Source organism: Panthera tigris, chromosome F3 (assembly GCF_018350195.1).
Source record: "Panthera tigris isolate Pti1 chromosome F3, P.tigris_Pti1_mat1.1, whole genome shotgun sequence".
In the NCBI taxonomy this organism is placed as follows: Eukaryota; Metazoa; Chordata; class Mammalia; order Carnivora; family Felidae; genus Panthera; species Panthera tigris.
The window spans coordinates 16,499,874-16,513,885 of NC_056678.1; the positions used below are offsets into that span (position 1 = coordinate 16,499,874).

General features: G+C 36.4%; 1 protein-coding gene across 10 annotated transcripts in view; it reads left to right on the plus strand.

Moving 5' to 3' along the window:
- Positions 1–14,012, plus strand: part of RABGAP1L (RAB GTPase activating protein 1 like) — a 759,437-nt gene that overhangs the window by 68,930 nt on the left and 676,495 nt on the right. For all 10 annotated transcript variants that reach the window (XM_042975849.1, XM_042975851.1, XM_042975848.1 and 7 more), the window contains 2 exons: positions 3,791–4,001; positions 7,247–7,421. In XM_042975849.1, coding sequence (XP_042831783.1) covers positions 3,791–4,001; positions 7,247–7,421 — 386 coding nt within the window. The remainder of the gene's footprint in view (positions 1–3,790; positions 4,002–7,246; positions 7,422–14,012) is intronic.

The following is a 14,012-nucleotide window of genomic DNA, read 5'->3' on the forward strand; positions in this document are numbered from 1 at the left end:
GTACCATAATAAATGGGTTTTTTTTTTTTGCTTTGACCTGCATTAACTAAATTGTTAGATAACACATTTTAACACTAAAAAAGAAAGACACTCATATATCATAATCATGGGGTTTCCTCCAAATGGACCATTAATGTTAGGCACCCCAAATTGCAAGTTTTTGTGTTTTGTTTTTTTTTTTAACCTGTCCCACTGATACATCCTCAACCATTTTATATAATACATACAGCTTAATGACAGGGTAGGAGAAGATATTTATAATGTGTTGGGGGTCTTTAATAAAACCCTCTGATTTGGTGACTCACTATGAATACTTCTAGGTCTCAACATATAGTCATACAGCTAGAAGTAAGAACAAGAGAATTTAAGGTAAACATTTATGTATTTTAATTAAAAATGTAGGATTGGAAATAAACCTTAAAAAGCATTAATTTTTATTCTTGATGAAGGGAACATGAAAGATGATACTACTTATTATGCTTTGCTTTGCTTTACCTTTTGAATTTCTTAAATCTCTCTACCCCTTCCAAAAAACCTAAAGCATACTGATATCACATTTATATAATTATTTTTTGGTTAATATATTAATCAAAAGGAAGGAATACCTTTTATCTACTAATGTAGCTGTGATGAGTTGTTGGAATTTTAATTATTCTTTACAGTGGCTTATGATTCTTAGTTCTGAGTATATTTGATAAGGACCATGTATTGTGTGCTCTTTTTGTGTTCTCAACACCCCTTACACTAAATACATTTTTAGAAAGATCTCAGTGGATAAGAAGAAATTTCCTTTGCTTTACAAGTAAGTTTTTAGTATTCTTTTCTAGTTACATATTTTTAGTTTTTATTTTCAATAAAGAGACATGTTATGCTCTGAATGTTCTTCTCCTCAGAATCCATGTTGAAATTCTAACCCTCAAGGCGATGATATTAGGAGGTAGGGAAGTGATTAGGGTCATGAGAGTGGAACCCTCATGATTGGGCTTAGTGCCCTTATGAAAGAGACCCCAGAAAGCTAGCTTGTCCCTTCCGCCTCTGAGGACACAGTGAAAAGATGCTGTCTGTGACCCAGAAAGTGGGCTCCCACCAGATGCCAAGTCTGCCAGTACCTTGATCCTGGTCCTCCTGGCATCTAGAACTGTGAGAAGTAAATGTCTACTGTTTATAAACCACCCAGTCTGTGGTAGTTATAGCAGCCTGAACAGACTAAGATGAGACATTTCAGCTGCCTTTTCCTAGCCGCAGTCAACACAGTTTTTGCTTACAGAATTACTGTGGTTGGTTTAAAATGACACATAACTTCAGTGGCAAGGAACTGTATCTAGAAAGTATCTAGATTTAAATGGCCTAGAGTGAATATTAAAGGTATGTTGTTTTTCAGTTATAAAACCAGATAGATGAAAGCTTTTGTTTCAATATCATGATAACTTGTTGGTTTTTGTCATGTGATGATCTTATATACTGGCTGCTTGGATGCAAACCTAATAGGAAATCTTTGCTAGTTAAAATTTTTTTTAATGTTTTATTTTTGAGAGAGGGAGAGAGAGAGCGAAGTGAGAGAGTGAGCATGAGTGGGGGAGGGGCAGAGAGAGAGGGAGACAAAGAATCTGAAGCAGGCTCCAGGTTCTGAGCTCTCAGCACAAAGCCTGATGTGGGGCTGAACCCATGAACGGTGTGATCATGATCTGTGCGAAGTTGGCTGCTTAAACCAACTGACCACCCAGGTGCCCCAACAGGTCTAGGTTTTAATGATATACCACTTCTTGTATACTGTGAAGATCTTCCATTTCTTTTCTTGCAGACTTTATGCTTTTGTTGTCATTCATTTTGCTTGCACATGTTATAAATTCTACAAAATGCTAATTTTTACACCCCCCCCCCTTTTTTTTTTAACACAAGGGAGGCTTACTGAATACATCTCAAGGGAGCAGCAGGCAGGACAGTGAAGGGGAGAGTATCTAATTTTTACTTTGAATAATCTGTTATATTTTAAAGAAGTTAAAAAGCAAAGAAGTCTTGCCCTCATGTTTTTAACTTCTGAGGCTCTTCAGTTTTCCTCTAGTATCATTATTCTTTATCCCAAGGAACTTTTTAATATTTTTTTCTTCTGTAATTTAGAATCTGCTGTTATAGCCACCCAGGGAATATTTCATTTCAGATCTTGCATTTTTTTAGCTTTGGAATTCCTTTTGGTCTTTTGTCTTTCATTTTTCTGTCTATTTTGTTAGGTGTTTTTCTTTACATCCTGTATCATATTTATAATAGTTATTTAAAGGCCTTGTCTGCTTATTTTGCCTTTTTTATTGGATCAATTTCTGTACTGTTTTTCTCTACTTGGGGTTTACACAGTTATATGAATCTGAATTATACAGATTAGTACAATATTTTTTTCAGAAAGCTTTCTGTCCCTTTTTTTGTTTTTTGTTTTTTGTTTTTTTTTTGGTATGACTCCCACTATACGTAAGTTAGACCATATGAACTACTTTATCTGTCATGTTCATCAATTACTGGAATATGATTTAATCATAGGATCTTGCAAATAATTGTTTCATGAGTGCTTGCTAAATTAACAAAAAATTCACAGAATAATAAGTCTAGTAAACATATTAGCATCCAGCTTTAACATGTGTTTGTGTTTTTTTATTTATCCCTTTTGAAATACAGCACGTTGAACGGATTCAAAAGGGGGAAAAACATGTTTCAGTGATTGAAGAACATGGTAGATGAAATAAATCATTTTGAATGGCTTTAGTTTCTCAATAGAAGAAAAGTAGGCAATGAGGTTGCATGTTTCAGTATGATATTTGGGAGCTGGAGTGGGGAGGTTGGGAATGGCTTTTGTGAATTATTTATTAAAGTCCTATAGGTGGAATTCTGGTAATGAGGATTTGAGCATGGTGCAAAGATCTAGTTTGGGTGAGACAGGCATGCTTAATTTTGTGTAAAATGGATATGGGTAATGGGAAAAAGTAGAGACTAGCTGAATATGGGTTTTAGGTGTGGATGGAAAGAGTGGCAGTTTAATAGTTTAAGAGGTTTAAGTTTAAGAGGGAGTTTAATAGTGTCTGATACATGCAGATACTCTGACCACAGTTGGGCCTTTGCTGCAAGCTGTGCTTAGAATTGAAGAGAACGACTTTATTTTATTTACTTTTTTAAGAAACTCATCAATGGGGAGGGGAGAATTGAGGGAAGCAATCATAGGATCATTATTTTGATGAAGCAGTTTCCATTGGAATACTTGCATAGTTCATAGAAGCCAGCAAGCTAGGAAGGGTTAAACATGGGGCTTGCTTTGTTATTGGTATGAGATGTGTCCTCTTAATATTGCTTACCTTTGCTTTGGAAGTTAGGCTTCTTAATAAATTGGGTGCCATGCAGGACCATTACAGCCAAGACAAACTTATAACTGATTTTAGCTTTATTTAATCCTCATTAATTTTAGGCTACTTCACACTGCCTTTAGTGTAGTTTTTTTTTTTTCTTTCTTGTTCTATATCATTTGAACTCTGCTTTTGATTTTTTAAAATAAAAATTTTAAATTTCTTTCTTTTTCTCTAAAAAAAGTTGTAGCTAAGTAAGTTAATACTTTGAGAGACTTGAAAGTACAAAAATTCCATAACTCTGATTTCAGATGTAGGATAAACATCAAAAGAAGTGAAAACACAGACCTAAATTTTGTTTGCAGTTTTTCATTTGTTTGTGGGCAGTAGGTGAAATTATACTGTGAAGTTTTTCATTAACCTTTTGAGTGTGTGTGTGTGTGTGTGTGTGTGTGTGTTTTCTTCAGAAATTTCTACACCCAGACCATCTTCTCTAAGTGGATTACCTGAAGAAGATAGTGTTTTATTTAACAAACTGACCTACTTGGGATGTATGAAGGTTTCTTCCCCACGTAATGAAGTGGAGGCTTTACGGGCAATGGCAACTATGAAATCTTCGAGTCAGCACCCCTTTCCTGTTACTCTTTATGTGCCAAATGTTCCAGAAGGTTCTGTGAGGTAAGCTCTAGTCTTTTTTAAATTCCCCTAGACATGCATGAAATTTTTTGTGTGGTAGTGATGATGTTAACGTCATAAATCAGGCCTAGGCCTTACTGTGCATTTACTTTTACTCTGTAGACATGAAAAGTAAATATGTTTAGGATTACACCATGTTGCTTGTTTACAAGAGGCTTTTACGAAATTATGCTTAGAGTATTATGAATGGAAATAGAACTTTAAAAATACTTATAATTTGTGTTTCTTTATTTGGAAGGAATGTAAAAACCTGCCTTCGTCTTGTCATGTAACTGTGGTTCAAAAACCACAGAGTTTTTGTGAAGTCGCATTTCTTATACTTTTTACATCAGACTAGGAAGAAGCAAAATGGCTTTTTCTCTTATGCTTAAGTAGGAATAAGGATTAAATATAAATCAGATAATGTTGTTCTACACTCAGTGGCCTCCAGTCACACTTGTGATTATATTCAAAATCCTTACCATGTCTGGCCACTGATAAACTACTGCTTTGACCTGGTTTTTTACCTCTCATCTCTCCTTACCTCCTTTCTCTTTTGCTTTCTCACTATGTTCACTCACTACATTCTGGTCATGGTAGCTTCTTTGTTCTTTCTCAAACACTGTCATGATTCCTACCTCAGGACCTTTGCATATTCTCTTTCCTTTGCCTAAACAATCTTTTCTTGGTTTCCCAGTGGCTTTTTTTTTTTTTTTAAACTTCTTTACAGTTTCATCTCAAACATCTTATCAAAAGAAGCCGCCTTTGATTGGATTATGTAACTATTCGTCTTTTCCCCCTTATTGGGCCCCCCCCCCCCTTTTTTTTTTTTTTTTCCTTCATAGCACTTTCTCTGACTTGGTATTGTACATACATTTGTTTCTTGGTTTATCATCTAACTTCCTCACTGGAATATAAGGTCCATACAAGGAGATTACTTGTATTTTTCTCTGCTTTAACTTTGGTGTCTCGAGCAGTATCTGGTTCATAGCAGGTTTTCAGGAAATGTTTGCTGAATAAACAAATAAAATGAAAGTCTTAGGAATTAGGTTGAATGTATCATGAACCTGTAATATTCTCAGAAATCCAGTTTAATCTTTTTTCAAACTCTTCCTGAAATGCGTCATTTTTTTAAGGTTTAGAATGTGAAAAAGTGAAGGGGCGCCTGGGTGGTTCAGTTGGTTGAGTGTCCTGTCCGACTTCGGCTCAGGTCATGATCTCACGGTCCGTGAGTTCGAGCCCCACGTCGGGCTCTGTGCTGTCAGTTCAGAGCCTGGAGCTTGCTTCGGATTCTGTGTCTCCCTCTCTCCCCCTCCCCCACTCACACTCTGTCAATCTCTGCCTGTCAAAAATGAATAAATGTTAAAAAATAAAAATAAAAAAAAAAAGAAATATGCAAATGGTTGCAATTAACAACAAAAACAAATTTTTAGAAGTCAGTATTATAATTTGGACATTAGCTTTAAGACATACACTATGCAGAACTAACAGAAAATTGAATCATTAAGGAAATGAAAAGGAAAAGAGGGGCGCCTGGGGGCTCAGTTGATCAAGCATCCAACTCTTGGTTTCAGCTCAGGTCAGGATCGCGCGGGTTCATGAGTTTGAGTCCTGCACTGGGCTCTGCACTGACAGTGCAGAGCCTGCTTGGGATTCTCTCCCTCTCTCTCTGCCGCTCCTCCACTCATGCTCTGTCTCTCTCTATCCAAAAATGAATAAACGTTAAACAAAAAAAATTAAATGCACAGGGGCACTTGTACCCCAATGTTTATAGCAGCACTCTCAACAATAGCCAAATTATGGAAAGAGCCTAAATGTCCATCAACTGATGAATGGATAAAGAAATTGTGGTTTATATACACAATGGAATACTATGTAGCAATGAGAAAGAATGAAATGTGGCCTTTTGTAGCAACGTGGATGGAACTGGAGAATGTTATGCTAAGTGAAATAAGTCCTACAGAGAAAGACAGATACCGTATGTTTTCACTCTTATGTGGATCCTGAGAAACTTAACAGAAGACCATGGGGGAGGGGAAGGAAAAAAAAAAGGGAGAGAGCCAAACCATAACAGACTCTTAAAAACAGAATAAACTGAGGGTTGATGGGGGTGGAAGGGAGCAGGGGGGAGGGGTGATGGGCATTGAGGAGGGCACCTGTTGGGATGAGCACTGGGTGTTGTATGGAAACCAGTTTGACAGTAAATTTCATATTTAAATAAATAAATAAATAAAAGAAAAAAATAAATAAAAAATAAAAATTATTTCTTTAATTTCTGTTGTTTTAAATGATCCCTTTAAACTGGGACATGTTCACAGAAGAAAACAGATCAAAGAGAAATAAAATTCAGGTAGAACAAAAAAAATTAAAATAATAAAAAAAGAATGAAAAAGTGTTAGCTTAGTTCTAAGTACTAAAATAATAGCAATATAAATTTATAATGTTTGGTAAAAATGCTTTGAATTTTTCAGGAAAGGTTTTTGTAGATATATTATTTGTATGATATATCTTAGAAAATGGCAGACTGCCTTTTAAAGTTATATTTTTATTTTTCAAAGTGCCAAACACACCTTGACAAAAGACTTAGTGTTTTGACTTGCCTCTCTCTTCCTATTGGGTACCCCTTGGTTTCACAATTGGGGAGATTTTGATGTGGTCTTGAGATTTTAGATCAATCTAGGGCTAAGGGTTTATATAGGGAAAGTCAGAGAATTATTTTCTTCTAAATCCCACAAACTGCTTTTACTTTCTTAAATTCTTTTATTAAGTTCAACTTTGTAACCACTCTGACCTTTTATGCTTTGGGGTAAGAGGGGTGTTGGCCTAGCAATGACGTAGGTGTTGGATAAACTTACTGTTGTAAATAGAAACTTTGTAGGTCTGGTCTGTGCTATTGTGTAGTAGCATTCTTTTTGACATAGAAACCATTTGGGGATGGCTAGAAAAGGCTAGCATTTGGGGATGAGTGACGGATTTGATCAGGCAGTATATATTGGCTTTGGGAGTAAATGAGTTGGATCACAGAAAATATAGAAATGAGGTAATTGTCAAAAGAAGGTGAGGAATTTGTGTATGTGCGTGTATATACATAGATACATATAGCAAAATATGGTATTTGTATTATAACCAGGTTATTTTTATGATTTTAAGATGATTATGTTTATGTTATTAGTATAGTAAAACTGCTTGCCTTTGCTTTGTTCTTTGCTAGTTAATATGTTATCTTATTTTTCGTCACTGTTCTGTAGAATTATAGACCAATCCAGCAATGTGGAGATAGCTTCTTTTCCAATCTACAAGGTGTTATTCTGTGCACGTGGACATGATGGGACAACAGAGAGCAATTGTGTTGCATTTACAGAGAGTTCCCATGGTTCAGAAGAATTTCAGATACATGTTTTCTCCTGTGAAATTAAAGAGGCAGTAAGTATAATATATTGTAGCAATTTGCTATCAAGATGAATTAGGGTAATATTTTTGAACCCTACTCTCACTGTCCTATAAGTTAGTATGTATCACCATATACTCTATTATGTAAATTTGGAGTAGATTTCTAAAGAGAACATTAGTATTTGTAATGGCATAGGGGTGCCTGGGTGGCTCTGTTGGTTGAGCGTCTGACTCTTGATTTGGGCTCAGGTCATGATCTCATGGTTCATCAGTTCGAGCCCCACATCAGGCTCCACGCTGACAGTGTGGAGCCTGCTTGGGACTCTCTCTCTCAACCCCTCTCTGCTCCTCCCCTGCTCTCTCTCTATCTTAAAATAAGTAAACATTAAAAAAAAAAAATTGTAATGGCTGAGAACTCAATACAGAAAGCTTAACCTCATAACTGTGTATTAAAGTGGTGTATGTGGGACACACTCAGTTTAACAGATGTAACAGAAAAATCCTGCTTGGTGAGCTCTCCTCCTACCCTACTATGGTACTAATTGCTCAGACCTAGAAGGGCCTCTTTTATTATTTTTCCCAAGTCGATTGGTCCATGTGACTTTCTAAACATGTTTCCTCTGCCGGGACTGATAGTTGTATATTGCTTTCACTTAGATAATTGGATTAAGGTTGTTTCGTAGATCTGTGTGGTTTTCACTGGTGATTATTTGTTATGTTCATTCACTCAGAGGATGGCTTTTGCTCTCTGGAACTGGCCTAATTAAAAATACAAATCTCGCATACAGCAGGAATATCAACCTGTAGTTCTTTGAAGATACTAGTTAACTTTCCTTTAGTAATTATTAACTGGTGGTTTATTCTGAGACTGGAGAAGTACTTCAGAATCAAATGGTTGTCAAATACATGGAGAAATTGCCTTCTTTTCTGTATTTGTTGGATTCTCTCCAAATTAAAAATAGGTTGCACTTAAAAAAATTCCAGTATAGTTAACATACAGTGTTATATAAGTTTCAGGTGTAATTAGGTTGTACTTTTAGAACTTTACTGCTTACAACCATTTTAAAGGCATTGATAAATGGGTTTGGATGGGCAAATCTCAGCTGTGTTTGTTTTTGGAAATAAAAATTGTCAGCAGGAAATGCTAAAAGCAGCTACTCTATTTTCTGTTTGCCATGAAGCATAAATAAACCATTGTATTAATGGGACTTCTGAGAGTTTATTTCTGACCACAACATGGCAGAGGTGTATTTCTGTGTGTTTGACACTAATCATGAGGAATATCTCAGTTCTCTTTTTAAATACATTTTATTTACACTAAAATGAACATGCATAGACACACATAATTTAGATTGTAGCCATACAAGTTCTGTGCCAGAACCCATGGCCTGTATAAGAAATTCCAAGTTTGTTTTTTAAAAAGTATTTCTGAATCTGTTTCATGCCCACATTTCTGTATTTATGTGTATACTGACTGCTTGGTCAAAGGTGTGATGGAGTGAGTGAGTACAGGTGTGCCTGGCACTTAGGAGGCAGGGAACATAAATATGTTGATGGAATATGAATGTGTTTGTGAAGGAAGGGGCCTATTTCTAACCTTACAACTCCACTAGAGGAGTGGTGGGGAAGCAGTGGGCAGAGTCCTGGCGTTTCATCCTGGTGGCATTTAACACACCTGTGTGATTTCTGGGTGATTGGCACTCAACAGCGAGGAAATGAACTTGGAAGACTTGGAGAACCTGTTGCTTGGAGAGGTGGAAACACTGCTGCAGAAGGGAATTGAAAGGGACCTGGCTTGCAAGCATTTTTCATAATTGTGACGGTATGAAACTCTCTTTTTGGATTGTGGCATCTTGTTTATGGGTGGGGGAACAGTGTGTCATTTTTGAGAGCTTTAACAGTGGATAAGCAGCAGACAAAGCTGTGGGGAATTCTCAACCCGACCATTTTGGATATGGTATTAAATAGTATGAATTGAGAGGGTATTTGGTACATTGCAGGTTGTGGGAAAGTGATGTCCACGTATTATTTAATTTTTTTGCAAGTGTTCCATTATGAGACATTGGTGGTAAAATTCATTCTTTGAAGGAGAAATACATGACAGTTGTCATTAAACTTTATTATGAGAACTATTGCTAAATGAAAACTAACCCAGAATAAATGTGGAGGTTATGCAAGGAACTGTGCTAATAAGCCTTTTCTTGATACTCTAAAGTCTCCATGATATAGATAGTATTTATTTTGACTAGTGGTCTTGTGCTCCTCTTTGCCTGGAACAGTTCTAGTTTATGTCTGTTGTCCAGGTATGTTATTAATAGCACTCCATCTTATTCTCAGAAGACTTCTGGTTTAATGAATTGTAGGGTTACCGCTTATTTATCCCAAGGCTAAGAGAACAGACAACAGAGCTGGGTTTTAAATGGAAGTCTCTGACCCTGAAACACCCATATTATTTTCAGTGACAACTTTCCTGTTGCTTAAATATTGTAAAAAGCAAGTGTGGATTTTTCTTTTCCTTATGCTTTATAAAGGTATCTGTTGCTCATATAGCTCATGTTCCAGCCACCTTTGAGTTTTACCCATGCCTTTTACAGAAGATGTCCAACATCTTCCTCTTTCCCTTCAAAAATAATTACCTATTTTAATGAATCTCAGGTCTTTAGTTGCATTTACTCATCTGGTTGTCTGGTTCCCAGGTTTCATGTTCTGTGGTGAAGGCACAACTTCAGCCCTTACTTTTTGGGACCTTGTTAATGGGCACAAGCAGTTGGCAAAGATAGTTCAGGAACAAGTGACAGATATTCTTATTGGCTAAATATGTGCCGTGCAGCAGTGTCACTAACTTGCTTGTTTTCCGTGGTTTGCAGAATCCTGGATGAGATCTGAAGTGGTTTGTCAGTTAAAGGCAAGAAGACGACATCTTCTCAAGCAGGAGTAGTGACATGGCTGCCACTACCAACTGTCCCTGTGATGCTCTTATTTCACTGTAAAATCCCATAAGCAGCAGGCACCAATAGTGTTAGGGGGAATCCAGTGAAGGTCACAGCTCTGTTGGACCTGTGACATAAGGATTAGGTGTTCCCACAGGAGGGGTAGGTTACATTTGACTCGATGACCCTGGATATTGGTCTGTTCCACTCTGCTGGAGTGCATCTTGATAACCTGTGGCAAAAGAGTTGGGGAATCTGACCAGAGATATATTGATGCCACTGATTTTGTGTGGGGAAAATGATGTGTTATGTTTCTGCTTAAGAATTACAGACAAAACAAAATATCTGAAAACATAGTGAAAAAAAGCCAGGGAGGCACATATCCTTGTTGCATCTTTATGGATACATTGTATAAAACTTTTAAAATATATTTTTAAAAGGCTTAGTTGACTCTCTTTAAGAATTTATTATGTCATTCTCACAATTTTTCTCAAAGCAGATTTGATGTTTGTATGTTTTAAAATGCTTAACACTAACTATTACTAGCAATTCTCAGTGTTACATTTTAGAAGCATGGTTATTATCTGGCATTAAAGGCATTTAGAGGTATGTCATGGTAAATACGAAGGGTATGATTGGGAAAATCTTCATTCATTTTTTTTTTTTTCCCTAAGCTTTCTCAGGATTTTATTTTTTTAATTTTATTTTTAAAAGTTTATTTTTGAGTGGGGGAGGGTCACAGAGAGAGGGGAGAGAGAGAATCACAAGCAGGCTCCTAACTGCTAGCACAGAGCCTGATGTGGGGCTGGAACTCACAAAACTGTGAGACCATGACCTGAGCTGAAACCACTAGTTGGATGCTCAACCAGCTGAGCACCCCAGCACCCCAGGATCTTCATTCATAATGCATTTAAAAAAAATATTTGCTTATTTAAGTAATCTCTACACCCAGTGTGGGGCTTGAACTCATGACCCCGAGACCGAGAGTTGCATGCTCTCCTGACTGAGCCAGCCAGGTGCCCCTGCACTGTTTTTTGTTGTTGGGGGCGGGGGTGGGGGCGTGGTTGCTCAAATGCCATTCTATTAAGGAAACCTTATTCCATGTGTGGGAAATTATTTCTAAACATGTATTTATTGAGATGGCATTTTAGCAAAATGCCTTAATTTGGAAATTAATCCTGAAATTGTTACTAGTGTTTTCCATTAATAAATTTCTATATTTTTTTAAAAGTTTCTTGTTTGATATGCTTCTTATTTTAGCTCCTTTCAGTGAGTAATATATTTGAATAATTTCTTTTTAAAAATTTAACACATTTCTCTCAGGGTGTCTTATAGAATGATTTTTCTTACATCTATTTCTTGGGTGAACATTTTCTTAACATATGGTATTTTTAACAGAGTCCGCTCTCTTTCCCCAATGTTAATGAAAAGGCTTTATCTTAGAAAAAGTGGCTGTGTCATTTAAGTAAATACCTTTTTGTTTAATAGCAATTTTTTTGGAGTATTCACATGTAATACATATTTGAGAATTTGGAAAATACTGAAATAAAGAAGAAAATAGAAGTTACTCAAAATTCCACCAGAGTTAAGATTTTGCTGTATCTCCTTTCCACATCCACATGTGCTCTCCTCCCACCTCTTCATAATCAGCAACCACAGCAGACCCTTTTGTGTTTAATTAGTACTTTCTATGGGTATAGCCTTCTGGGAAAAAAATTATACTGTATTATTTGTCAATAAGCCTTTGCCTCCTGCAAAGAATACACCTATTCTAGATTATTTGTGTGTATGTTAAATAGTGTGACATGTATAGAAATGTTTGCCATGGTGTATGTTTTTAGTATTGTTATTTTGTTTATTTTTGAGAGAGAGCATGAGCAAGGGAGGGGCAGAGAGAGAGAGAGGGAGACACAGAATCTGAAGCAGGCTGACAGCTCAGAGCCTGACATGGGGCTCGAACCCACAAACTATTAGATCATTACCTGAACCGAAGTTGGATGCTTAACCAACTGAGCCACCCAAGTGCCCCTTTAATATTCTTTTCATGATGTTATTGGTTACTCAATTTGTCTCAATAACTGTAGATCTTGATAACCATTGTTCCTGAAGATACTGTACCTCACCAGTCCTTGGATCACCATTCCAGCTTATTCACAGACTCTAGAATTCACAAATGATTTTAACCTTGTTGTTGGAAGTAGCAACTTGTAAGACACGGACAAGATGTAATGTGGTTTGATCGCTGTCAGTGTACTGCTATGTCCTTCTCCAAAAAGAGAAGAGTGTAGTCTTATTTTTTCCTCCCATAATTCTCTACTACGTTGGCTCAGTCCCATATATTTAATAACCTTTTTTTTTTAAGTTTATTTATTTATTTTGAGAGAGAGAGAGTATGGCAGAGAGAGAGAGAGAGAGAGAGAGAGAGAATCCCAAGCAGGCTCTGCAATATCAGTGTGGAGCTTGATGCGGGGTTCAGACTCATGAACCATGAGATCATGACCTGAACAGAGATCAAGAGTCAGATGCTTAACTGACTGAACCACCCAGGCACCTCTTAATAACCTTTTTAAAGAGAAATTCCTGAACCTTGCCATCTACTTGAGAATTTGCCAAGTTTCCTTGACATTTTTGGTGCGGCCAAAGATTAAGACATGAAATAGAAGAAGATATGAGAGAGGAGAAAAAATAAATATGGTTGGGATTTGACTCAACTGGTGTATCAATAATTATCTATAGGCATTCCCCTATATTTACATATAATGCTTTCTTAAAAATGTGCTGAAGTTGAATGTGTAAAAAGTAAACAATAGACTTCACATTTTATTTGAGGTTAGGATGTGGGGAGTACTCAACTAAAAGTAGTTTAAAGTTTCTGTTTACAGTTTGCCTTGAGACATATTCTTCAGTGACTTATTTCTAAGGGTGTTGTTTGATTCTGTTTTCTTCTTTAACACTTAAGTTATTGAGCTAAATCAAGTAAGTATCCACTTGAGGCTAAATATTTCTGCTTTTGGCTTACCGAATGATTCCTTCTCACCCACCCTAAGCACATTCAACTTACACGTGCTGGACTGTAAGCACCATGTTCACTGCCGTATTCTCCAGCACCTAGAATAATATAAAGTCTACAGAGGGCACCCCCAAAATATTTATTGAACGAATGTGTGAATTCATCATCTTAATTGTATAAAATTTGAGGCCTACAGTTCTTATTTATATCAGTCCTTTGTTTTGTTGTTTTTACTCATTTATGTAAAATTATAATGGGATAACATATTAAGATATTTAAATATTTTTGTTAAGTACTGTGGTACAAACGTGATACTACTGCTGGATGTGAACTTTAAAAGTGTGGAAGTCAGTTAATTTAAGAAACTTAATTTGGCAATGGAAAGGCAGTTTAGGATGTAATTATTGGTTCATAGGTCTAAGTATGGCAGTTGGAAGTTTGAGAACCACTTATTTTTGAGTGTGATAGACTATGAGAAAAGGTAGAATACATGGATACAACAAAAATAGAAAAAGGAAGAAAAGACCCCATACTTCTAAGAAATGCTATTGGTGGAAGTGCTCTCATTTCAAGCAAATAACAAAATATTAAGAGTTTTAAGCTAACACAATTCAGTGAATAATTTGAATTCCCTTTATCTAAAGGGAAGGATTTGTTCATGTTTGGAGAAGTCTCTTGTATCTC